The sequence below is a fragment of the Cyprinodon variegatus genome, unplaced genomic scaffold, assembly GCF_000732505.1.
Source record: "Cyprinodon variegatus isolate N-32 unplaced genomic scaffold, C_variegatus-1.0 Scaffold1127, whole genome shotgun sequence".
Lineage (NCBI taxonomy): Eukaryota > Metazoa > Chordata > Actinopteri > Cyprinodontiformes > Cyprinodontidae > Cyprinodon > Cyprinodon variegatus.
Genome location: NW_015151580.1, coordinates 85,856 through 110,772, shown reverse-complemented (window position 1 = coordinate 110,772; position 24,917 = coordinate 85,856). Strand labels below are relative to the sequence as shown.

General features: G+C 39.1%; 3 protein-coding genes across 3 annotated transcripts in view; 2 read left to right on the top strand and 1 right to left on the bottom strand.

Annotated features, from left to right (window-relative positions):
* dusp28 (dual specificity phosphatase 28) overlaps positions 1 to 13,699 on the top strand; it is a 30,015-nt gene extending 16,316 nt beyond the window's left edge. Inside the window, exon 4 of the transcript XR_001482088.1 lies at positions 13,657 to 13,699. The gene's annotated coding sequence lies outside the window, so the exon portion shown is untranslated. The remainder of the gene's footprint in view (positions 1 to 13,656) is intronic.
* proc (protein C, inactivator of coagulation factors Va and VIIIa) lies at positions 2,665 to 15,265 on the bottom strand. Its single transcript, XM_015400637.1, has 9 exons — positions 15,118 to 15,265; positions 14,685 to 14,809; positions 11,059 to 11,216; positions 10,690 to 10,714; positions 10,080 to 10,190; positions 8,589 to 8,729; positions 5,639 to 5,757; positions 4,927 to 5,044; positions 2,665 to 3,784 (listed from the first exon to the last, which is right to left on the bottom strand). Exons 2-9 carry the CDS (start codon positions 14,752 to 14,754, stop codon positions 3,216 to 3,218), a joined length of 1,311 nt encoding a protein of 436 aa, XP_015256123.1. The 5' UTR covers positions 14,755 to 14,809; positions 15,118 to 15,265; the 3' UTR covers positions 2,665 to 3,215.
* Positions 15,266 to 18,688: 3,423 nt separating this feature from the next.
* On the top strand, positions 18,689 to 23,853 carry LOC107101643 (inner ear-specific collagen-like). The gene is made up of 5 exons (XM_015400631.1): positions 18,689 to 18,803; positions 18,995 to 19,412; positions 20,228 to 20,308; positions 21,316 to 21,396; positions 21,622 to 23,853. Exons 1-5 carry the CDS (start codon positions 18,780 to 18,782, stop codon positions 22,533 to 22,535), a joined length of 1,518 nt encoding a protein of 505 aa, XP_015256117.1. The 5' UTR covers positions 18,689 to 18,779; the 3' UTR covers positions 22,536 to 23,853.
* The last annotated feature ends 1,064 nt before the right edge of the window (positions 23,854 to 24,917 follow it).

The window sequence follows — 24,917 nt, the reverse complement described above, 5'->3', positions numbered from 1 at the left end:
GGCAACAGCTTGCAGGTGTGTGAGGAGGAGAACCGGAGCCAGGCGCCTCCTGGTGGTGGAAGGGAGAAACACAAAAGACAAGACAAACAGACGAACACAAAAACTGGGATCCTGCCAATTACGTCATGACGCCCAAGCCTTATAGGACTAGATAAAAAAAAAATAAAAAAATTAAACATGGTAGAAAAAATGAAAAAGATAAACAGTTTTTGTGGATAACTTTAGTGCAGATAAAAAAACAAACAAATTTGGTGTTTATAAAAAAATTTAATCATAGCATCATTTTTGACTAAAGCAAAGTTGGACTTTTTTCATCAGCTTTCAGAGAAGTCACAAAAACAGTTGATCAGTGCTTTATCAGTTAAACATAAATTCATAAACACAGCCTGAAACTTCTCTACATATTTCATTTCACACATTAAGTCAAAGCACAGCTTTAAAAGCTGACACATGTTGATGAAAGAGCATCAGCTTCTCGTTCGTTGGCTTGGCACACTGCTTTGGTCTTAATTTATGATAAAACCTTAGGTTGGCAGAAGCACATGTGTTAAAAACCATAAAGGACACCAAATTGTAAACATATAAAGATGTGAAAAGCTGCAAAAGCTGGTGTCAGAAGAAATTTTGACTATGAATTGTGATCCCGGCCACGAATAAGCTCAGTAAGTTCCTATTTGTTGAATCCAAAGTAGCTATAGATGATGATAGTATGTGATGAATCTCAGGTGTTTCTTTATTCAGCTTCAATGTAAAGCAATAAATGTATCTACTGTCCTCTGTGTTCAGTTTAAACAGATTCGCCTTAATTTTATTTAACACTTGAATGAGAAACTGTCCATATGTATTTAAATGGATGAAATGATAAAAAGAGTAAAATAGATTATATGTTAACATTACAAGCTGATGCCTGTTTGCTTGTTTCAATGAAAAACTGTTATTTCTGTCCTTACCAAACCTACTTATAGTTAATTCATTGCTACTGTTTATTGTCAAAGCTTTAGTCCAATAAATCATTACTTGATTTATTACTTTTTTTTTTGTTCTGTTTTTTTTTGTGGTAAACAGGAAGCTTTAAATCTCATAGCTTTGTCATCAGGGATGTGAGACAATGTAAACCATCATGGGGCAAAAAAAAACCTTCTTGTTGAAGTTACTTATCTATCCAAATTATTATGAAAACATCCGTTTTACTAAAGTGTTCTTTGAAAAACGTTTTGCTGTCTTTATAAGGATTATTAGTAGATTCAGTTTAGTTGGTAATATTATATAAATATATCACAGAGTAAATGTCAGAGACTTAGAAGCCACTCTGCCATCTACAGTGTTGTAAAGTGTTAAAACACAACTGCTAGGAGTTGAACCTGCAACCATTTTTCCTGAAAAGTCGAAGTGTAGCAAATTATGGTTAAATGTTGGTTTGGAGATGCAGCATTTTTAGTAGCATGAAATTCTTTAAACAGGCATTTGACAAACCAGCATAATTTTCTGTTTATGTAGACCAGGGGTAACCAATTAAAAATCAGTGGGGTCCCAATAAATAAAATGAACAACAATTAAAGGTCCGGAGACATTTTTAATTATAATCTGTTACTTTAAACAGAATTTAACCCTGAAATAAAACGCAGGTGTTGTTGCATCCATGTTATACATTGCATTTTTAAATAAATATAATTAGTAAAATGTTTTTCCATTTTAAAATCTAATTTGTTTTGTAAGTAGAGAACAAAAATCTTTAAGTTTGGTATATAGACAATTTCCTGACTCACTTTTTTATTAAACACCTGAACAGACTGTTTTGTTTTTCTTTTTTATGGCTTAGTGAGAGCAGTGGGCTTTATGCTGCCCTTCAAGGCTTCAAACCTGGATTTGAAAGCCATTCTCAAGCACCTATCTAGGTGCTCTTTTTGAGCTGGATCGATATTTATTTTTTAAAATGTTCATGGTGTCACTGCTCAATAGGTAGCACTGCTGCCTTGCAGCAACAATGCTTTGGGTTTGATTCCTGGCCCAGGGTCTTTCTGCATGAAGTTTGCATGTTCTCCCTGAGCATGTGTGGATTCTCTCAGGGTACTCCAGCTTCCTCCCACAGTCCAAAAAACATCACTGTTAGGTTAATTGGGTCCTCTAAATTCTCCTTAGGTGTGAGTGTGTGCATGAATGGTTGTATGTCTATTTTTGTCTCTGTGTCGCTGTGGGAGCCATTTGTCCTTTCCTGTGTTTACCAGGGGGCGTATTTCATATTTTGAGTTCTGATTGTCTGATGTGGGATGGGGTTATTTAAGATCAACCATGATTCTGTTCTGGTGTTGTTAACGAGAAAAGGCAACAATGTTCTACTGTGTTTGAATTTATGTATTTATGGAAAGGCAATTAGTAAAACTATGGACATTGTTTTGATAATAAATTACTTTATTATAAGTCAAAGTAAAGATCGACATGATAATTTTAATTGAGCGCACGTAAAACCAACGCCAAAATAGCAACCAGTAGCCTAAAATATAGGATTTTTGTCTCGATAGTTGGCCTGCGATGGACTGGCGACCTGTCCAGGGTGTACCCCCGTGTCGCCCGTAGACAGCTGGAAAAACACACCAGCACCCCTCCCGACCCCGCTTGGGATAAGTCCACACTTTCTCTGCTCTCTTTTTCTCATTGTCTTCTCCCTCTTTCCCATCGCCCGGCTTGCCACAGGTTTGCCAGCTGTGTCTAAAAGTAGCTAGCAGCAGCAACCCAGACTGACAGCTCATTGGCTAATTTGGATCACGTGCAGCCTGGTGTCGGACACTCCAGAGGCCTTTACCATATAAACAGGAGAAGCGGCTCAAGTGAAGTTAGACACTGCCGTCGGACAACATGCAGTAATTTATAAATCAGGTTGGGTCCAGATTAGCCAGCAGTTAGGTCCGGATCCGGACCTAATCTGTGACCTCTAGTGTAGACTGTAGCCCAATAGGATGACCATGATGGCGCAATTGACCATGTAAAACAACATGTTTGGATGTATCCGAAGAGTCAGAAGTTCTGGTTAGGGCTGAAACTATTTAATCATGATTAAATTGTTTTAGTAAACAGATTGTAAACAGACAAACTCAAGCTTCTTTAGAGTTAAGAGGTTTATTAAACAAAGTTTTGAAAAATCTTTGATGCATTGAGTTTGCCCTCTGTGTCTGATTGCACAGATAAAATGATTTGTTTAAGCTTTAGATGTTTCTGTGTTATTGAGGATGATGACGTCTGTCCCATTCTTCTTGTACTTGGCTGATCCACTCATTGTAGTTGGACACCTTGGTGTAGATGCCCAACTTATCTACCATGCCACAGCCCTCGCCCCATGACACCAGGCCAATCAGGAACCAGGTGTCCCGGTACAGAGTGACCATCGGCCCACCACTGTCTCCCTCGCAAGCATCAATTCTCTCACCCAGAATTCCGGCGCAAAGGACATTGTTGGTGAGGTCATGGGGAAACATCTGCTGCCTGCAGAAGCTGTGATTAACCAGTGGGACTTTTATGAAGTTCAGTGCTGAGCTAAGCTTCCCGGTGTCATCTTTGCCCCAGCCTGTAACCACAGTGGTGGTGCCATTAAGGTGCAGCACCTTCTCCGCCAAGGAGCGTCCTGGTAAGCAGATCGGGACAATGTATTTAGAAAGAGGAGCAGGGGACTGCAGACGCAGCAGGGCGATGTCGTTGTCCTCCGTCATGCTGTTGTATTTAGGGTGTTTGAAGGTCTTGGTGACTCTAAGAAGCACCTCTGTGCCTTCATTCCTGAATCTTTCATAGTCACCTGGGAAAAATAAAATTTGATGATCAATAAAGGTAAGAGTTACAAACATTCTTGTCACATTGTAACATTTCTTTTTTAATGGCTATTAAAACATAAATCCTTAGAAAAAACAATACTATGCCTACTTAAACCTGGTAGCTACAGATTCCTGGACATGCGTAAAAATCCTCTCCCACCGTGTTTACTACGCCTTGCTGCATTACAATAAACACAACTCAAGTGATGCTGCAATGACCAGTGGCAATTAGACCAGTGGCATCAATGAATTTGGTTTACAGTTATCTGCCCACCGAATGCACTTAATGCATCAACACCTTGTTTTTAGATGTTTGAGATTGGCCTGTTTTTCAGTGTAGTCCTGTTTCTCTGACTATTACTGGCTGGATGTGCTCTCTTCATACCCCGACATGGTAGCTGGCACGGAGCTCGTATGCCTGGCTGTGTGTTTCCTCGATGGGGCCACCTTTACAGTTGCCTGTTGTATCTTTGCTTCTGTCTCCTTGAACCCAAGTCGACCTCGGCAGATGGCCGCTCACTCTGAGCTTGGTTCTGCTGGAGGTTTCTTCCTGTTAAAAGGAAGTTTTTCTTCTCCACTGTCGCTACAAGCATGCTTAGTGTGAGGGGATGCCTTCGAGTCAATGAGTCAATGCAATCAACTGGTTTTCCTTAGATAGAAAACTTTTAATCAATTTGACTGTATAATCTGGTAAACTGTAAAGTGCCTTGAGATTGCATGTTGGATATTGGCGCTATATAAATAAACTAAATTGAACTGAATTGAATAGCAAATCTTTGAAATGCTACATGACATAGCAGAACCATTTGCATGAGTGCATAAAGATGCATGTTTACTTTAAGAACTTTTTCTTACTTTGAAAAATATCCTTCCCAAGATAGCAAAATGTGTTACTGCAGCTTAATATTTTCAGGGTATGTTGCATGACTCTCCAAAGCTGATGTAAGGATGAGCATGAAAGATGCAGCGATAAAATAGAAAACCTAATGGACTGTTCATCATGATGGATTTTTAAAAGCTGTTTTGTTTCCTGCTTGTTTCTCTGTCATTATTTCATTTCTGGTCTGTAAATGGATGAGACTGATGAGTTTTTAGTTTCCTATATGCTTGCAGCTGAAGAACTCACCAAGCCGTACGCTGAACTTGAAGGTGTTTTGAAGGCAGTGGGCAGCCGTCAGCACCCAATTTTCATCAATTAGGACTCCTCCACAGTGAAAAATCCCTTTCTCGTTCAATAGAAGCACCTAAATGATTGAATATTAAGAAAGCCTGCCTGAAAACAAACTGCTAAGATTTTACTCACATATTCAGTTCACATTTCTGAGATTTAGTGTTTCTTTTGAACAAAATTTTAACCTTAATGATTCATTTCAGTTGGGCATATTTTTTTTTTCAATGGTAATTAACTTTAGGTGATGCACTACATGCCTCCAGTATCTCTTTATAACCACAATATATCCTATTGGTTGTTTTTCCTTAGCTTGTCTACATTTTTTTCCTAATAATTTACTAAACTGTATCATAGGTTTATCTGATTCAGGTTCATCATGCAGCTCTGTCTCTATTGGCGTCTTCAAGTGCAAGAAAACTTTACTCAGCCAAACGCTTGTACTCTAACTCTGTCCTAGTGATGGTTAAATCGTTCTATATTTAAAACTTTAGCTTTAGACATTTAACAAATGAGAAGGGAGAAGCTCAGTCACAAGATTCTTTGGAATCTTGTTGGAAAAGATTAGGAAACTTTACCAAACCATAAAAACCTGAGGCGGAGCTGTCAAATCGTTTAATTTTCATAAAGAGTTAAATAGTTAAATGTATTTGTCTGATAGGTTAGCTACCTGCCAAGGGCTCTCCCCTTTTTTGCCCACTTCCCCTCCGAGCGTCCATGGCAGCAGACCCTCCACAGGCTCACTGTACTCCGACCTGTGGATCAGAATCTGACCACAAGATGAAGTACCTGCAGGATTAAACGTTTTAACAGATATTTAGGTTGGTTACTTCCAGCGGTGTCAAGTAAGGAAGTACAAATACTCTGTACTCTACTTAAGTACACTTTTTAGGTATCTATACTTTACTCCATTACTTATTTTTCTTCCTACTTCTGACTTCTACTCATTACATTTTCATTTAAGTATCTGTACTTTCTATTCCTTACATTTTTAAAACAAACGCTACTCGTTACTATTTGGTTTAATGTTTATAAATATTTATTTCACCTCTTTCTGTTGGGATCCTGAGGCTTGCCCACCAGAGGGCGCCGAGGAGCCTCTTCTGTTATATGTTTTCTGTTAGGGACTGGGGTTGCTGTTGGGATCTGGAGATCTACCATCTGTCTCCAGCAGAGAGCGCTGTGGGTCTCCTGGGCTGGAGCCTCTAGCACACCTGAAGCTCATCAACCCATCAGGAGACCTTTCTACATAAGCAGTAGTCAGACCCTCCTTCGACGGTCTGACTGCAGTGTTGACCAAGTTTGGTTAGCAAACCTGAGCTTCTGTTAATTTTAGAGAATCTTAGTTGGCTCTAGAGAGAAACTAGATTCTAACCTGCCTCTGTCTTCTTTGCTCACAGAAAACCCGACTGAAGTCTGAAGCTCTGGATGAGCTTTGTCTGGAAGCCTGCCTGCCTGCCCAAGGGAGCCAAACCTGAAGATATTAGTCTGGATTCCTCCAACAGCTCTGAAGGAAGAGCTAGGAAACCAAGTCAAGGTCAGAAACTCACAAGTCAGAAGCTAGACGCTGCTGCTGCTGAGCTCCCTGCTGAATTTACAGTCTCTGGACCCAACCGGTTCCCCCCCCCCCACTCAAAGGATCTGTCAGAACCTCTTCAAGATATCAGTGATGGTCAGAAACTCACAAGTCTGAAGCTAGACTCTGCTGCTGCTGAGCTCCCTGCTGAATCTACAGTCTCTGGACCCAACCGGTTCCCCACCTCTCAAAGGACCTGTCAGAACCTCTTCAAGGTATATTCTGAATTAACACATTCGACAAGCAATCTAAACTGCCTGGCTAATCAAACTATCCTTCTCTGCAGAAATCAGTGATTCCAGTCCCGGACCTGTACCAGAACCAGTTCATTATTACTGTGTGTTCCTCAATAAACTCTGTTAAACTTTTACTCAGCTTCCTCTGGTGTTCTGCAATTGGGTTAAGTCTCTTAAGCCAATCATGACACTTGTGAGCCATCCAATGCAGATCATTGGCACCATCCACATCTAGTGAAAATTAGTGGAATTGGATGGGTCATTTAATGCAAACACTCATTGGTTAGCTATTGGTCAAATTTGTGCTGACGCCAAAGGAAATCATCAGAAGCAAGCAGGTGTTGTTCAACCTGCATTTATTATCTATGCCATGCTACAATGTCGGATTCAGAAAAAAATGTCTGAATGTCTGAAAGTTCGGACACAGGCGAGAACGTATCTTGAGATGGAGACCAACAAGACCTCCCTCATCCTTTACCAGAGTGTTTTTAAACTGCAGTATCTATACTTCTACTTAAATAACAAATGTGTGTACTTTTGACACCACTGGTTACTTCCTCTTTAAAAAAAGGAAACACCAGTTGATTAAACTTGTATTCTAAAAGCTCTAACGATTAGATTTGTTCAACAAGATCTCCATTAAAGTCCCTCATTCCAGTTGTAGTTAAAGTTGGAATTTTCAAAATTTCTAGTTGACAAAAATCTACTTTAATTCCCCTAAAATTACAATTCTGACTAAAAAAAATATTTTTCACCAACCCTGACCTTTTTTATTTCCACTTCTGTCCGCCTGGAACACCCTAAATTATCCAAACTCATGTTATTGTTTACCATCTATGCACTAACAGGGTAACCTGATAAAAGCCAGATGCGTGTCTAGCTCTGCCTAGCTCCACTCACATACGTCTGGGACACCGCGTTAGGAATTGCCTTTACTGAAGGCTGGGCCTTATCAAAACTCCTTGCATATGATTGGATAAGCCAGTTGTCCGTCATCTTTATCGCTGTGCTATTTCAACCACTCACACCGAAGCTAACCCGTGACGCTTCACCTTCAAAGCCGTTCTCTGATGTTCTTTTAATGAAACAATATCAGATAGATTGGAAAACACAGAAGAAATAGCAGCATCAATGCTAACGCTTGCTTCCTCGATGTGAGCCGCCATTGTTGTTGGAATCTCACGGTCGCTTCTCCACTACGTCACATCCAGGAAACACCCGCCCTGCGTCCTGATTGGCCAGACCATAAATTTGGTTGGGGAAATCGCTTTCAATGAGCGGTGTCCCAGATGTATGTGAGTGGAGCTAGGCGGAGCTAGACATGCATCTGGCTGTTGTCAGGTTACTAACAGGGTGCTCCAGTATATAAACTATATATATATATCATCTCATATCTTTGAGTATTAGGCAGATCCCACTGGTTCCCCAGTTTGTCATTAAAAAAAGGTTACGATGGGTGTGACATTATAGTGACTTAATATTCTTAACTTCAAAGTCAAAATCACAACAATAACAGCTAAGTTTAGCCTAGCACTGCTTAAGCCATGCTGAGGATATTTCTTTTTGCCAATGTCAGTGTTTCTCTACCTACTGCTACAGATGATTTATTGCAGCATTTTTAAATTAGACACCAGGGACTTTGAAGGACATGACAGTTTTCTAAATTCTTGGATAGACAGACAAGCATTGGTTTAAAAAATTTTTGGGAAAAGCGTTCTCTAAATGTTGCATTAAGGAATCATCAGAGCCATCTTATTTTTGTCAGTTAATTTGATGTAGAAATCTGTTTTTTTTTTTTGCATTCTTACTTTTCGGGCTACACTTTCTGGAGTCGTTCTCCAGATTGTATCCTTTCAAACAGCTGCAGCTCCTCCCCTGGCCGTCCTCGTTTTCCATGCATTCATGGTCACAGTCACCATTATCCACGGTGCAGTTTGTGGCTGTTATATCTGAATGCCAAAAAAATATGGATCTTACAGAAGTTTTCAGTGAGAGTGTAAATAAATTAAAACAATAAATAACAGATAGTGGGGGAAAAAAAAGAATATAGTGTTTAAAAAATATGAAATTAACACTTTTAATTAGTGCTTTTCATTTTTAGCTTACATAGAGTAATTTTTAGGGCCTAGTTTCTGGTAAATTTGACAGATTCTGTTATTCAGTCGGCAGATGGTGCTACACACCAACCTGGTGTAAACACAGTGGTGGCTAAATAAAATATTACTTTAGAAAAACAGCTTCTTTTTCAGGTAACATGACAGAAACGAAGACCAGAGGGCCTGAAGGTTTTCTTTAAAAAATGTGGAACTTACTTTAGGTGATATGTTATTAAGCAACGTTCACTTTTAGATAGCTTTTCCCGAAACATTTGGCCAACTGTAAATAATAATTGGTGAAATTTCAGCAGATCAGAAGCGTTTTTACTTCAGGCAGCTGAACATGATAAATCACATGCCACTCTGTTTTATGTATGGAATCTGCAAATGTGCAGTTTATTTTATAGGGACTTTATACTAAATTGAAACAAAATTTCTGTAGATGTTGTGCATTTATGTTCACTGTTAGACAAAATGAATTTTGTTCCTTATAAAGGGACTAAAAAATATCCTTTATTCATCAGGGAGAAAATTCCCTTATACCAGTGACATGCAAACACTAAGTAGAAAGATTTAGACAAAGCTAAGAAGAGAAAACATTACAACATAAAAAGACAAAAATACTGTACACAGTTATATAAGATTAAATATACAGCTCAGGAAATATTTTGTCTGTTTTTGTTTTCCAATGCTTGTTTCTCTAAGAAAATCTAAAGAAAAAGAGTTTTTGGAGGTTTTCCTCCAGTACCAAAGTTCCTTTTGTCTCCTTAAACCCCAGTCGGCCTCTGCAGATGGCCACTCACACTGAGCCTGGTTTTGCTGGAGGTTCCTTCCTGTTAAAAGGGATTTTTCCCTCTCCAATGTCGCTACAAGCATGCTTAATCTAGTGTGAGGGAATGCCTTCGAGTCAATGAGTTGATGCAATCAAGTGGTTTTTCTTAGAAAACTTTAAATCAATTTGACTGTATGATCTGGTTAACTGTGAAGATGATGTACTGTGAATTGGTGCTATATAAATTAACTGAATTGAATTGACTTTTACGTATGTTCTCTTTATGCAGTACTTTTGTTACAGGTGAGGATAGGCCTTAAATTACACTGTCAACACCTCTCATCCAGCCTGATTCTAACTATGAAGTCTAAAACCAGATCTGAACTCCTGAAGTCTTACATCTTGTGCAACAGGTAGAAAGTCAGACTCACTGTATTCGCAGTATTTGCCCTCGTATCCTGGGTAACAGATGCACTTGTAGGTCTGATAAAGATCCATACAAGCACCATGATCACACTTGTGGGACTGACACTGGTTCCCATCTGAAACACAAATCACAGCAGCACAAATCAGGGCTATTATTTACAGCAGCTTTATTACAAAATTTGGTTCAGTAATTAAAATTGTTATTATTTTAAAACAGTTACATTTTTTGGTTTCTAAGGTCAATCAATAATTTGCAGTAAGAGTTTTCTAGTCAGAATTGCTCATTGTTATGTAGGTGGGATGAGCTGCAGGGATGCTGCATTAGTGAAAGACTAGGGCAGAAAAAACAGGTTTGGTTTCACTTTGATGCAAAAGCCAAATGTTGGGAACTTTATCAGATCAGCTCAGACTCCAGTCTTTATAGAATAAATCAATGAGCCACAGGATTCTCCAGATACTCAGTTAGCAACCTGTCCTGGAGTTTAAATATACATGAGCTGTCAAAGGATTACTTGTGTGTTGTTTTGTCCACCATTATAAAGTCTGACTTACATATTTTCTTACATATCTTTAAACCTAATTGAAAATGTTAAGACTGATGTTGAAACAACTTACCAGTGTAGACAGTCCAGAACTCCAGCTGGAAAAAAATCAAAACATCACAAATAAAATCCAAATTTGTTATATTAAACATGTTTGGGCTTGAAGGGCAGGAAAAAGTTCTTGAATTTGTCTGCAACAGTTTGTTTTTTAGTATTATTTTCTAAACAAAAAATTCAAAAATAATCATACTAAATTATAATTTAGTATAATAAATTATTTATTATTACTTTTTTGATTCTTTTGTTATTTGAGTTACTAGTGTGAATTTATTATATTATTTAATGGTACTGTAGGGTATGTAAACTTTAAAGCTCAACTATGTATATGAATGTAATTTTTTTATCATATTTTGTTGCAAATGGTATTGAATCATCAACTTACTGTAGCCTCCCGGGTCTGGAAAATCTCTCTGGCTTCTTCAAAGTCACACTTCTCCTCCACACATTCGCGCTCCATGGAGGGGGGTTTGATCTCCTCCAGGAAGCTATTGGCCCGGCGGGACCGGAGCAGCATATGAGCCTTTGGGGCGTCTGAGAACACTGGACAGACAGCGAGGATCAGACTGTAGATATAAGTCACTTGCTTTATCTCATTGCCTTTTTGTTCTGAGCTTAATTAAACCTGGAAATGTTTTATCAGGATTTGATCCTTCAGCTGGATTTGTCTTCTTTTGCCAAATCTGAGGGAAGCTAATTAGACTGGATCCTAAATCCAGTGTTAAACTTCACATTGTCACATCTAAACTTTTATGAAAATGTTATTTATAATATGTCTTCATTAAAAAAATTGAAAGCTTTGTGAAACTGATAGCAGGGCTGCCAACCTTTCACCAAACCTTGGGGGGAGATTTTGAAATAGTTTGGACAGGAAACCCTGTCAGGGTTAGATGAGGATAGCTATAGGTAGGAGGTTTTCAGAGGATTTAACTGAAACAAAGTGGCAAAATGAGGAATTTTGATAGCACAGGAAATGGTACTGAGTAACAATAAGTGGTCTATAGTAAGGTGGAACATTTTTCTCACAACATACATAGTTTTCTATATTCTGGGGTTTTTTAGAGAATTGATACTTGCATCTTAAATATACTTTAAATATACTTGCAACTTAAATAAACTATGAATTTCACAACTTTGATCTGTAATTATTCTCTGCGGTTCAAGTAAATTAAACAATCGGGAACTAATAAATTATTACTAGATTACTGGCACTGATAGGAACCAGTGCAATCGAAACCTATGCAAACTACACTGTGTATGAATATTTGGGTACTTGGGTCGCTGATCTTTTGAAAAATAAAATACAATGGTTCTTTTTCTTTTTGTGGATCTCCTATAGGTTTGAGAGAAAAACCTGGAAGCTTTAAGAATTAAAATATTTGTGTTGGTGTAATTACTGAGCAATAATTATTTAACTTGTGCAAAAAATTGACTAAAACTGGGACTAAAAAAAGCACCCGGTAAAGAGAAAACAAACCATTGGATGTGATCCTTTTTAGTGTGAGAAATTGGGAATATGGAGTGAGAGTGTTTGAAGACACTGAAATGGATGAGTCTCACTTCCAATGGGTGAGAGTTGACAGCCCTGTAATAGTGTGTCTAAACTCAGTGTGTCCTCTAATCCACCAGTTTAGGACTTCCTGCGGCAGAGGTTTTCTTACTGATCCTTTCAAATCACTGTGGCATAATTTTCATTCATTCTTCTCTTTTAGCTGTTAATTCAAATCTAATCTGCCATAATCTGACTGTATAATAATGTGGTATACAGAGAAATCAATGGTTGACTGCTGAGGCCCCATGCATCCCAGATAATCATGCTTCCACCACTGAGCACAATGGTTGGTGGTTGGAGTTATATCCAAACAATTCAATTGCCCTGTTTGCTTTAGAGAAGATGTGTTTTTCTTCAACCCATCCAAACAAATAATGCTTCTTTGATCTTTTTCTTTACAATCCTTTATTATCTTTATATTTAAACAGAGCTTCACACTCTGACTGTCGCAGTCTTGGTTCTGCTATGTTTTCTTTTGAGTATTTTGCTGTGGTCCATGTTTTCTATTTTTATTGGTTTAATTCCAATCTTTTTTTTTTTTTTTTTTTGATATATTTGATTTCTTAGGTTTTTATTTTTTGCCCTCTGTTACCCTCCAGTGTTGGTCTCCTGTTCCCTAGCTCCTTTCTAGAATCCTCTGTTCAGACCTGTTCCCATTCAGCTCGTTAGTCCCCTTTTTGTTCAGTCTCGCATAAATACTCTCCTTGTGCAGTTCCTCAGTACTGGTTTCTTGTCTTAGCTCCTCTCTCCTCGCCTTTCCCTGATCTCTGCATGGTTCTGGTTAAGTTTTACATTTTAAGTTGGATTTTGGATTCCTGCCTCTGTTACCTGTGTTGATTCATTAAAAACTTCAAGAACTCATCTCTGCCTCTCAGCCTCTGCATTTTGGTACCAAATCCTGACACTTACATTGGGGAAAATCTGATGGGATTCTAATTTGGTATGGTATGGCTAATTTGGACTGGTAGCTGTGTGAGATGTTTTCCATTTGGGAATAATCTTTCCATCTGTAGAACATTGGGGCTCAGACGGTTTAGGAGTGACCCAATATCACACCCAGATGAATGGATGGAAACAGTTGTTTCTCTAAGATTATTGTTGATGTCCTTCCTACTTAACATTGCTTGGTTCTGTCCACTGAATTTCTAGAACTCCTGCTTTGATCAGGGTTTACGTGGGTTATTAAAAATCATTAAGTCATTAAATTCTTATTTTTTTGTTAGTATTCCTGTTTGTGTGGGTTGTTTTATGTGTTTTCCTCTCTCCACCACCAGGTGGTGCACTGTCCTCGTTGGGCCTCCCTGCACACCTGCGGCTCGTTGGGTCATTACCAGAGGAGCAGTGGGCTGTCTAGCCAAACTGAGATTAGCAGAGTCTAACCTTAGCATTGTTTCTCTGAGTCTTAACTTGTTTTTTGTCTTTGTTCTTCAGCAGGAAGACTTCCTGTGTTACTGGATAAGCCTGGACCTTCTACCCCTGGGAGGATTTACTGAGTCTCACTGAGCAAGGGGAAAACCTCCACATGATCCTTTCAATTCCACTCCTGGAAAACCAAGTGCAGTCCGCTCCTTTACTCCTCTGGGTCCAACGTATGTCTGCCTGTCCGCTCTCCAACGAGTTCCCTGTTCTCTGGATTAAACCCCCACAAACTGGATCCAAGGATAAACCAAGAGCCCCCCAAAAGTGAGTGCCTCTCCAGCAATATTCAAGTCTCAGTCTCTTTTCCCACTGTCCCTGAACTGATCACTGTGATCTCCACGTCAGAGTTTCCAGTTCCGGTTCACCAGTCCGCTGAGTTCCAGCATTGTTTCCCCACAGAGTTCAATCTCCATCAGTGTTTGCTAACCTACAATAAACCTGTAAAACTTTTACCTTTGGTCTCTGAATTCTGAATGCAGGGCTCTTTAACGTTTTCCAGGCCAAGGACCCCTAAACTGATGGTGAGATGGAGAGGAGACTCCCTAATAATATATTGTATTAAACTGCATTATATCAAACTGGTCCCATAGTCACTCTATTACATATGGAGTCATGTAACGAAAGTAATTTCTCCCTGGGATTATTATTATTAAATTCCTGGTACCTCAACCAGGAATCAGAATGGGTGATTCTGATTCTGATTCCTTTTACTAGTAACTAGTTACTTTTACTGTGGATTAACTCAGTAACTCAGTTACTTTTTGGGAGAAGTAACTATAACTTATTACTTTTTAAAAGTAACGTTCCCAACACTGTATGTTCCCGTTTAAACCCTGTTTGATCGCAACGGTCAGCCTTTTTATGATGATAAATACCAAGCCGCAGTAGATCTGAGTTGTTTTATACAGTTTTAGCTTGCTGTAATGAATTGAATGCTTAAAAAGAATGTTTCAATGTTTCTTTCAATATTTACTTTACAGTTCCTTCTGTCTCCAACTCTGAAGTTTTATTTTTGTTTAAAATATTGATAAAAAACCCACCTGAGAGACTAATGACTGATGCTGACCACAGAGCGATGCAGACCAGCAGATAGAACACAGGGCGAAACATGGCCTCAGATGAAACAGGGTCTTCACCGACACAAAGCAAAGTCGAACACAGTCTGCTGATGGGATGTATGTATCAAAGATGGCTAATAGTGAGGCTCAAAAGGGTACAAAAAGCAAACCACCCATCACTAAGAGTAAATATTCTTCCTGTTGCTTAAAACAATCAAACAGCTGCAGGGGAATATTCCTGCCGTATTGATCTATTTTAGCTGGAAACTCAAAGGCCTATGAATACAATTACAACACGGCCTGTAGTTTCCTGTCTGGAGAACTCCAGGCCAGCTGAGCTTAACAACAACATTTCATCATCACACAGAGATAGAAAGGAAGCTGCTTCCAGAGACACCATATTGTTTTTACTTACAGATGAAGAGTTAAGGCTGTAGGCAGAGACGCTGGTTCTGACTGCTTCGATTGTGTTAATAACTAACTACCTATGTTTGCAGAGGGTCCACAGTCTGCAGCTGAGTTCTGCCAACACTGTCAATACACACACAGCCGCCCCCTTTAACCTCCACCCACTCATCTCTGTGATAGATTGGCATCGTTTGTCCTAAAGCTAATCTAGATCCTTTAAAGATAGTTGGTTTAGCTCAGGAAAAAAAATAGAATTGGATCAGAACTGCAGAACCCCTGATAATCACATAGAAATGTGTAAATTTCAAAATAAATAACTGCATATATAAGTGAATAAATAGAAAATATGTATTTTATTATGAAACAGTCTTATTCTTTTCTGTTTTTTCTTTTATCTCTATTCATTTATGAACATATTTGTTCATTTTCTCCTTTTTGTGGTTATATCTACTTTCATTTATATATTAATTTATTTCTAGTTATTTCTTACCAAAACTGTTTCTGTATTTCTGCATTTGCACACGTATTTATTTCTGCATTCTTTTCTCCGTATAAAAATGAGGTGGATGCTTTTAACTTTTGTCTCACAATTTGATTCTATGTTTACTGTAAAAAGCAACATTTAGCTCATCAGCTCTGTTGAAGTCTTTGTTTTATGAGCTGAATAAACGACTAACAACTGAAATGAACAAAAAAAGAAACAGAATAGGTCTTTCCTCTTTTCCCAAGAATTTTTCCCTCCACTGTCTCCTTTGCTTGGTCAAAATAAGAGCTTTGCTGAGGTCAACATCTGAAAAAGTCTGCTGGTTTCCCTAAAAGGACAACAGTTTTACTAGTTGACTAACTAATTTATTTTCTCTTAGTTGATAACCTCCATGTGGTGCAAATCAAGCCAATCCACCAGTCAGTCAGTTAGAGGCTGTGATGGAAGTTCACTTTTCAGCCAAATAGCCCAAACTACAACTGAAAGGTTTAGGTGAAACTCATGTTCAAATGGCAAGCCCTAAAAATGTATGTTCCTCATCCAACCCTATTAACACATATGTTCGTTACTATAACTTTAGAGAAAGTAAAAACATCATTGATGGTTGATGGTTTTGTAAGCTCTGAATACTTCTGTTATGTACTGTCTGTTCTCATTTATTGTCCCAAAATTGGGAAATTCACTCTCTGCATTTTTCTCGGGGAGAGCGGGCTGACATTGTGTCAATCCCAGAGTGGCAGTCTGTGGGAATGAGTGAGACTCATCTATAAATTATCAGTCAGATCTCCCTCCCAGGAATGTCCGTCTTCTTGTTCAGTGCAGCAAACGCCTAGATACGATAGAAATGAGGACACCTGGCCTCAGTGGGTAGGTACCACCCACTGTGGAAACCAGGACAATTATCAGGGTTAACTATTCTTCCACTTGTCTTCTTTTATTTTCTCCCAGCTTGGTTTTCAATGGACTTTTAAAGATAAAAGCTGACTCAGGTTAACAAGGAAACGTCTCTAGTTTCCTTGTAAACCTCCTCCTGTCCTTCACTCCTCCTTTCAGAAAACCTGACAGGAGAAGTGGCCTTCCGAGGTCTGACAGTTTCTGGTCAGAAATCAGCTCCCTGCTTGCTGATGTCTGCTCAGAATGATCTCATCTGTTCTCTGTTTAGGAACTCGCATTTTTCCAGCAAGAGATCAGTCTGAAAGGTAAACATTAGTGTTTTATCCTGAAAGGGCTGATTGGATCCACTCTGAATCAGATGGACTGCTGACCTGTCCACAGAGTAACCTGCATCCTTCCTGTTGATCACTGGAGACAAGCATAGGTCAACACATTAGTCAACTCAGGTACATCATCCTATGGCAACTTTTATCTGTATCTATCATCACACATTGACATCAGGATCCAGAGCATAGCCATATGAGAGGGATAAATGTTCTGAGTGGAATTTCATTAGAAGTTTAACATTCAGGGTTAAAAAAAAAACTATAAGAACATAGTTAAAATCATGTCTACCATTCATCACACATGTACAGTATGTTAATGGGTATCATGTGTCCTGCTGGTCCTTGGAGATGTTTTGTCCTCCTCAGTAAAATCTAGGCCTACCGATAAGAAAAGCAGGCTGCACATTGTGAAGCAGCCAGCTTTCAGCTTCTTACATTACTGCATTGTTGAGCCCGGCCCAAAAACACCTTTGTATCTTGTAACGTTTTGTTGTTCTAATGAAAGCGCTGATGTTTTCATAAAGAGTTGGTGTGGTATGTACAAATAGGTCAATTATGTGACTAAATCAGATGCATACCAGAACCCCACAACATAAACATCCAATCAGTAAAAAAGTTTCTCCTTTTGAGTCGTTCAATCCTACTGTTTGTTATTTTGGGGATTTTTTTCACCTAAAAGAAATTGGAAAGACTGCAGATAAGAAAGCTATAGATGCTATTTATCTGAGTAAGCACTGGATCATCCTTCACTTCAGGCACTGTTTCCTTCTCAATTTATCTATAAGGTGGAGAAATAACTGAACAGAAACTAAACCCTAAGGCAGCCAAAAACTAAATATTAATTAATTTACAGTACCCTCTCATGGACCTTTGTCATACCCAGAAAGTCTGGCTCTGTGGAGGACAAAAGGTGAAGTTAGAATATAGCAGATAGAGAAAAAAACAAACCTAGCAGTCATGAATTTATTAACACTAGAAAAAAAATCAAAATCTAGATAAGTCATTTTTTTTTCTTAAAATAAATGCATTTGTTCTTGGATTGAGGAGGTAAAAGATACATTTGCCAATGGAGCAAGAAAATTTACATTTAAAATAAGAAAACACAATTGGTTTGTCGTATTTAAAGTGCATGTTATCTAATTATCTTATTTCCACTGGCAAACTATCTCATTTACCTACTTAAATTAATGATAAATTCACTTAATTTAAGACATTTTTACACATTTCTAGATCGGTTTTCCAGTGAATTTATGTGGTTCTTCAGTCTCTGTTCTAATTTAACCAGAATAAGAAAAAAAAACTTGAATGTTGGACTTTTTTATTTCTAACTTACAACTGAAGACAGGAACCTGCAAAATAAGCAGGGAAAAATAGACAATGAATTGAGGTCACTCGTGTAACCTGAATGTTACTCATTTAGGGTTTTTGGTTGCTATGTCCAAAACATCTTATTGTAAAACTTTGGTCACTTTTGCTTGTAAGTTTAAAGGAAATAAAAAAGGACAAAAAAAACAACAACTTATAACTGAACACCTGAGGTACCAGGAAATAATATGCAGGATTTCTAGCGAAATGTTGGTGAACGCTTATTTAACAGAACATTCCAGCATCTGAAGGTAAACAAAGGGGATCCATGGTAACACAGACTTGTTTTGTAAAGATGTGAGTATGAAAAAAAGGGTGGAGAGAGATGATGGGGTGATAAATCAAGCAGCGTCTCTTCTTTCGTTTCTGAATATGTTTTTTGCTGTTCCATAATGAAGGAGGACAAACTGCAGGCAGAGAGCCAAGTTCTTCCTCTTCAGGTGGACAATGAAGACACCCCCCCCATTTGTCCTCACCTTTTTGTCAGTGGGTCTGCCCGGTGAGACAGAACCTGAAAGCGGTTTTGTTCTGGACGACGCCTATAAATGCATCAAAGCCGGGTCGGTCCAGCTCATCTTCCTAAAAACCCTGCAGGTGAAGATGCTGCCCAACTCAGAGAGAAAGGTGAGTTCTTCTCCTCCTAAAACTTGTCAAAGATTTTTATTGTCACACCTGGGGGCAATTGCGACGAGTAGTGACTAATTATTAAATAATATTACTAATAATTGCTTTTTGGAAATAATAAATGAAAAAAAAAAAACATTTCACGTTAGCTGTCTCATCATCCGCCATCATTAAACCTCCTCTTCCTCCAGATGTTGTCCAGCATGCTGGGAGTCCTTGTCTTGTCCTCCACCTGTTCAGCCATGCTGCTCCGAAACCTGACCAGAAACATGATGCCACCTGAGGAAGGCTCCGGGTTCGACCCCAACACTTTACGCTGGCCTGAAGAGGGAGAGGATTCACCTTCAGTTCCAGATCCCCAATGGTCAGCTAACGCTCAGCATGTACGCATGCCGTTTTTGCCCTCCGACAACAATATGACCAACAACGGCCTACGGATGTCAGCCACCAACTCACCTCTGATGCCAGAGCCAGATACTTCAATCTGTGACATCATTTTCAGCCAGCCGGTACCGCCCTCCATCGACCAGATCCCATTCTTCTGCATCTGCTCCTACTGCAAAGGAACCATGGGGCCCAAAGGAGACCGTGGGGACCGGGGCCTTCCAGGTATGCAGACTACTTTAATCATATAAATGAAAATCATCAGATTAGGTCTTTTGTGTCTCTTTATACCAGCATATCAGAAGCTGTACACAATTGAGAGAAGTAGTAAATTATGATGATATTAGTCGAGTAGAAACGAAAAAGTAGGGTACAGTAAAACCACTCCTGGAAATAAGGTACTCAAGTCAGTGTAACTGAGTAAATGTAACTAATTTGTAAACGCCCTTGACTGGTAGGAAAAGGATTATCTTATATCTATGCTTTTGCTCGACAGAAATAACAATTGGGGATTTCTTCAAACTTTTGCAATGATATATTTCTATTTTTATATCATTATAAACAGATTAATTTACTATTATTTTTTTGTTGGAATGCAGTACTGCAAATAATCAGAGGGTTGATTCTGAACCATAGAGTTGATCAGAATATCATCATTGTGTTGATATTGATTAACTATCAGATGCACACAACAGATGGTTAAACATCCCTGCAGTCCTTGATCGTTGCAGCAAAGTTTACATTCAGGAATTGAAGAGAAACAGCTTTATTCTCAAAGCTCAGAGCAACAACATACTTATCGGCTAAATAGCGTCACACATGAAAACACAAACAAAGAGTTTCAACAGACATCTGACTAAGGATAGGAACTATTTGGCGTCAAGTTTCAAAGCATGCATTCAGAGCTGGATCTTCTCTGGAGTCTTTATTGTTTTCAGCTTGTTGAGCTGTTCATACCAAAGAATTTTTTTTCTTTCTTATTATTGTCCAATAAAGGAAACTGTTTTTTTGAAAGTTAACTTGACCACCACTTTGATCAGGTCAACCTGGAAGTCCTGGAATGAGAGGAATGACAGGATTCAAGGGTTACCGAGGATTCACGGGCCCCCAGGGAATTAAAGGTAAGTAACATCCATATAGCTTCAGTTACCTTCAAAGGACCTTTATGCTGAAGCATTTAACTTAGTAAAGTAAGATTGAATTGCTTCAGTTTTCTACAGGCAAAACTGCTTTCCTAGAGCTTGTGTTGTATTTTTTACTTCTGTTCCAGGGATCGTTGGAACCCTCTTAGTTGGAGTATTTTAGTTTCTTAACACACTTTTTCAGTCACAGAGGAAGTTAATCATTGAAAATTAGTGCTCTGAATTCTCCCTGTAAGAACCATAACTTACGCAAAAGGTATAAAACCAGAGAAGCACATCCACACCATGCCACTGTCACCACCATACTTCAATCAGAGCCGATATATATTAAAAGTCTTTGGATGTGTTTTATGTTCTAGCTTACCTGAAAACTCCAAACTAAAGTGTCCTTTAGCAGATATATAAGGCTGAAAGGGGGATTCCTCATGAACAAAGCCTGTGCAAATTCTCACTCATCCAGGTCATGACAACATGCAGGCAACCAAGACTAATCAAACTGTCTTCAGAGATACTGTGCAAAATTGTAGTTACCTCTGATTTAAGCCTGTTTTATGGTTCATTAATAATGAGGAGCATTACGGAAAACCCTTAACATCCTCTTCATCATACAACAGTTTCTTCATTCAGAGGCTTCAGAGCCGCTTTAATACTGACCTCTACAGGAGATCCTTCTACTTCCTACTAGTATTTACAGCAGCTCATTAAAACTGCTTAATACAAGCTACAGCCACATTTATTGTTCCTTTAGAGAGGAATAACTTGGGCATTGTTAAATTAAATGAATGTTGTGACTATAAAAATTAGTTAAATGGCACTTATTTACACAGTTCTACCGTTCAGATGGAAATTGCTGCAACAACAGCAAATCCTGATGGACATGAGCATTACTTTATTTAATTGTACTATTTTTTTATTTAATTGTATTAATTTTGCATAATGCATAATGGATTAATTGCATTACCATTTACCTTTATATCCATCTGCAGGTCAAAAGGGAGACTTGGGAGAGAAAGGGCAGACTGGTCCATCTGGGTTCACTGGAACGAAAGGCGAGCGGGGATACAAAGGTGTGCTGACAAATGAGTACAAATGATCCATCAGAGTTTCTTACAGACAAAAATGTTTTATTTTGCAACACTGCACGGCCTAGTCACTCACTTTGATTAAATTGTATTGAATTGAATGGCTTTAATGCCACCATTTTCCCATTCCCTCTATTAGGAAGTATCTGGGATCCTAAGATGTAAAAATGTAATTCAGACCAAATGAGTGCTCCATTTTTGTGTTTACAGGTGAGAAAGGTGACCAAGGACTGGCGGGACCTCCAGGCCTTCAAGGTCCCCAAGGAGAAATGGGCACATGTCCTGCCTCTTGCGAGAGTGTCCCAGGTGCACCAGGTCTGCAGGGGCCACCAGGACCAGCTGGGGCCCGGGGCCTGCCTGGGGTCCAGGGAGTTATAGGACCTAAAGGTGGGAAGGGTGATAAAGGGGATACTGGAGTGCCTGGCAATCCTGGAGTGAATGGTCAGAAAGGTGACCAGGGTGAGCAGGGGATCTGTGAATGCACAGATGGAACTGATGGTGCTAATGGGGCGCCAGGAGATAAGGGAAGTAAAGGGGAAAAAGGTGACCTTGGTCCACAAGGTATACAGGGTCCTGTGGGTCTGAAAGGAGATCAGGGTGGTATGGGTCTCATGGGGCCACCTGGTCCCTGCTCCCCCGCCATCCAATCAGCATTCTCAGCATGCATCGACCAATCATTCCCACCTGCAAACTGGCCAGTACCCTTCCCTGAAGTCATAACAAATGTGCAGAGGCACTTTGACCCAGCCATGGGAATGTACACAGCACCGGTAAATGGCACTTATGTTTTCTCTTTCCACCTGGCAACCAAGGAGAAGCCACTGAAAGTTGGCCTGTTCCGAAATTTCTTTCCTGTGGTGAGAGTAACAGAAGCATCGAGCCAAGCTACCACCAGCAATACGGTTGTTCTCCATCTGAACATTGGTGATAGGTTATGGCTGCAGGTAAAGGACACCCTTACCAACGGCATGCACACCGACAGTGAAACCAAAAGCACATTCTCTGGCTACCTGCTGCACCCAGATTCCTGCGATGCAGCCTTTGGTAGAGGCTTTTTCCCAGCACTCCCTGCCCCCACAAGTGGCTTTAGCTGGGATGGCCCTGGTGGTCCTGCCACTCCTTAAGCCAAGTAGGTTCCTTCCCCGTCACAGATATTCAGATGCAGTGTCAACAGACAGCCAATCAAATCCTCTGTGTAATCATTGCTGCATGTTTTAAAGGAGGGGTGTTTGCAGAATGTGATGGTTAAAAAAATACTTCATGCTTATTTCTTTTATTTAAAATTAATAATTTAGAGTTTTGCCGACCTTATCAAGCCTGGTCGATCATATCCTGATTGCTATTGCAAAGTTATCCATAGCTGCAAGTTTAGCCTGTGGCAGGATTTTCTATCGTGTGACTCTTTCATTTGGCACACATTTTTTACATTTTACACCGTAAGTTAAGCCGAATAACATCTACATCTTCTTCTTAGAGTGCATAATTTTAATGTTTTGAATTCAATAAAGAGTCAGCGTTTAATCATTTTAGATACAGGAAGATATTTAGCATAAGGTGTAGTGACAGCAGCTAGCAGCTAGGCAGCAACATAGAGAGGTAGACAGCTTTCTGTCCTTTATTGAATACTTTTAAAAAAATAGTAGGGATGCTGGGATCTGATGAATATGAACTTCAGCTATTTAGTAAATCAAACTGACTGAACAGTTCAGAAAAATTATGAATAGTAAACTTCGACAGTCAAATTTGAATGAATATTGAAATTATCCGACTTTAAAGCGGTTCATTCTCAGAGACCTTTTAAAAAACATGAAGAGTTAGTAAAACTGTATGAAGAGGAAACTAACATGACAAGAAGAAACAGGTTTGAAACTCTCCTCCTTTCAAACGTCTAGATGAACTCACTTCTGATTCAACACTGCGTCTAATGTAGGCATTCAGTCGGCCCCTAAATAAAGGCGTAGATTATCCAGCTGGCTGAAATGTTTATTATTTTTGAGGTTCAGTTTTGTTCCATCATAAAACACTTTCAAAGCACTTTGCCCATGTAGAGTTGATTTGCAATTATTTGTTAAAATCAGCCTCATTTTTTAGCTTTATTATCATTTTCTTTTGAGACAACAAATGAATAAAAACTGAGCAAAAGCTTCAATGTTGTTTTTAGACATTACCTAAAGTGTAAATTTGTTCTGTGACTGCTTTAAAAAAAAAAGATTTATGTAACTGACTAAAGCACCTGATTCAAAGGGAAGCGCCTTCAAATATGGAGCTGAGTGTGAAACTGACTGAAAGAGAGGATCATTTGAGACAAACTCACTGATCATAAGTGAGAGACTCCTGTTCTTTTTGGTTTGTTGTAGCACTTCATTCTTCAGGTAATTCATCTGAGGGTGTGAAAAGGCAAAATGTTTGGATCACCAAAGTAAAAGGAACACTAAAACAAGAGATGCTGCATTTTTGTGTCTTTATTCAAATACAAACCAAGTCTATGGGTCCCCTGCTGAGTTTTTGAGGTAATTTCCCAAACAAAGTTTCCTTCATTTGGCTGCTTCACGCTAACCTGTTCCAAAGAATCCAATTGGAACATTTTACAAAGCAGAAATCCCAAAGAAATGAAGTATTCTTTTATGAACATAATTGAAGTCATGTTCAATTTGTGCGTTTTTAATCCAAAAGATTTCAGATTAGAAAACAGAAGCACCCTGAAATGTGATAAGAAACTCCAGTTTTAACCATAAATGTAGAAAATCCAGAGGGAAAAATATTAGATTTCTCAAATCAGCAGAGTGTTAAAGAGGTGAAAATAAAAGCAACAACAGGAAAGAGTCCAACAGCTTTTATTGTTCAATCACAGGACAAGGCGTCTTAGCCTTATGAAGCTGCAGCTCTCAACACCAACGTTTCTATGGCTACTAAAAACTGAGCTGCAGGAAGAACATGCAGGTGAGCTTTAAAAGATCGCCTAAATGAAAAAAAAAAAAAAAAGACTGTAGCTGTTTGAATCACATTAAATCCTAACTGCTGATGAATCAAATTGCTAATGGTAGCAAAAACACTAAAAATACTTTGGAACACACAGATAGGAAATTGAAGTTAGAGTAGAGAGAGTTAAAGAACAATTTAGCTTTGGTGTGCATTAAAAAGAAGGACTTCAGGTGGGAGCTCTCTGTATTTTTACCCATGTTGGGGTTCCACTTTGGATAAAATTAGTCAAACCCCATCGATGTTTGCTTGAGTGGACAATCTATTGGCTATCCATCCATCCATCCATTTTCTGTCACACTCTTTGTTTACTGGCATATATTGACATCCCAAGCGGGTTGCGAGTATTGCTGGTGCCTCTCCAGCTGTCTACGGGTAAGAAGCGGGGTACACCCTTCACAGGTCGCCAGGCAATCTACTGGCTAGAATACAAACAAATGTAACCACCCAGGATGAAGCGCCAGTGCAAAGTCACCACTACAGTCAGGCGGCACCAGAGCATCAGACAATTTGTGTAAACAGTGGAG

Coding starts and splice junctions, on each gene's coding strand:
- proc (XM_015400637.1), bottom strand. CDS start 14,754: ATGTTTCGCCCTGTGTTCTATCTGCTGGTCTGCATCGCTCTGTGGTCA. Junction 11,217..14,684: donor ATCAGTCATTAGTCTCTCAG/GTGGGTTTTTTA, acceptor CTGTCTGTCCAG/TGTTCTCAGACGCCCCAAAG. Junction 8,730..10,079: donor GGGCAAATACTGCGAATACA/GTGAGTCTGACT, acceptor TTTGGCATTCAG/ATATAACAGCCACAAACTGC.
- LOC107101643 (XM_015400631.1), top strand. CDS start 18,780: ATGCTGCCCAACTCAGAGAGAAAG. Junction 19,413..20,227: donor TGGGGACCGGGGCCTTCCAG/GTATGCAGACTA, acceptor CACTTTGATCAG/GTCAACCTGGAAGTCCTGGA. Junction 20,309..21,315: donor GGGCCCCCAGGGAATTAAAG/GTAAGTAACATC, acceptor ATCCATCTGCAG/GTCAAAAGGGAGACTTGGGA.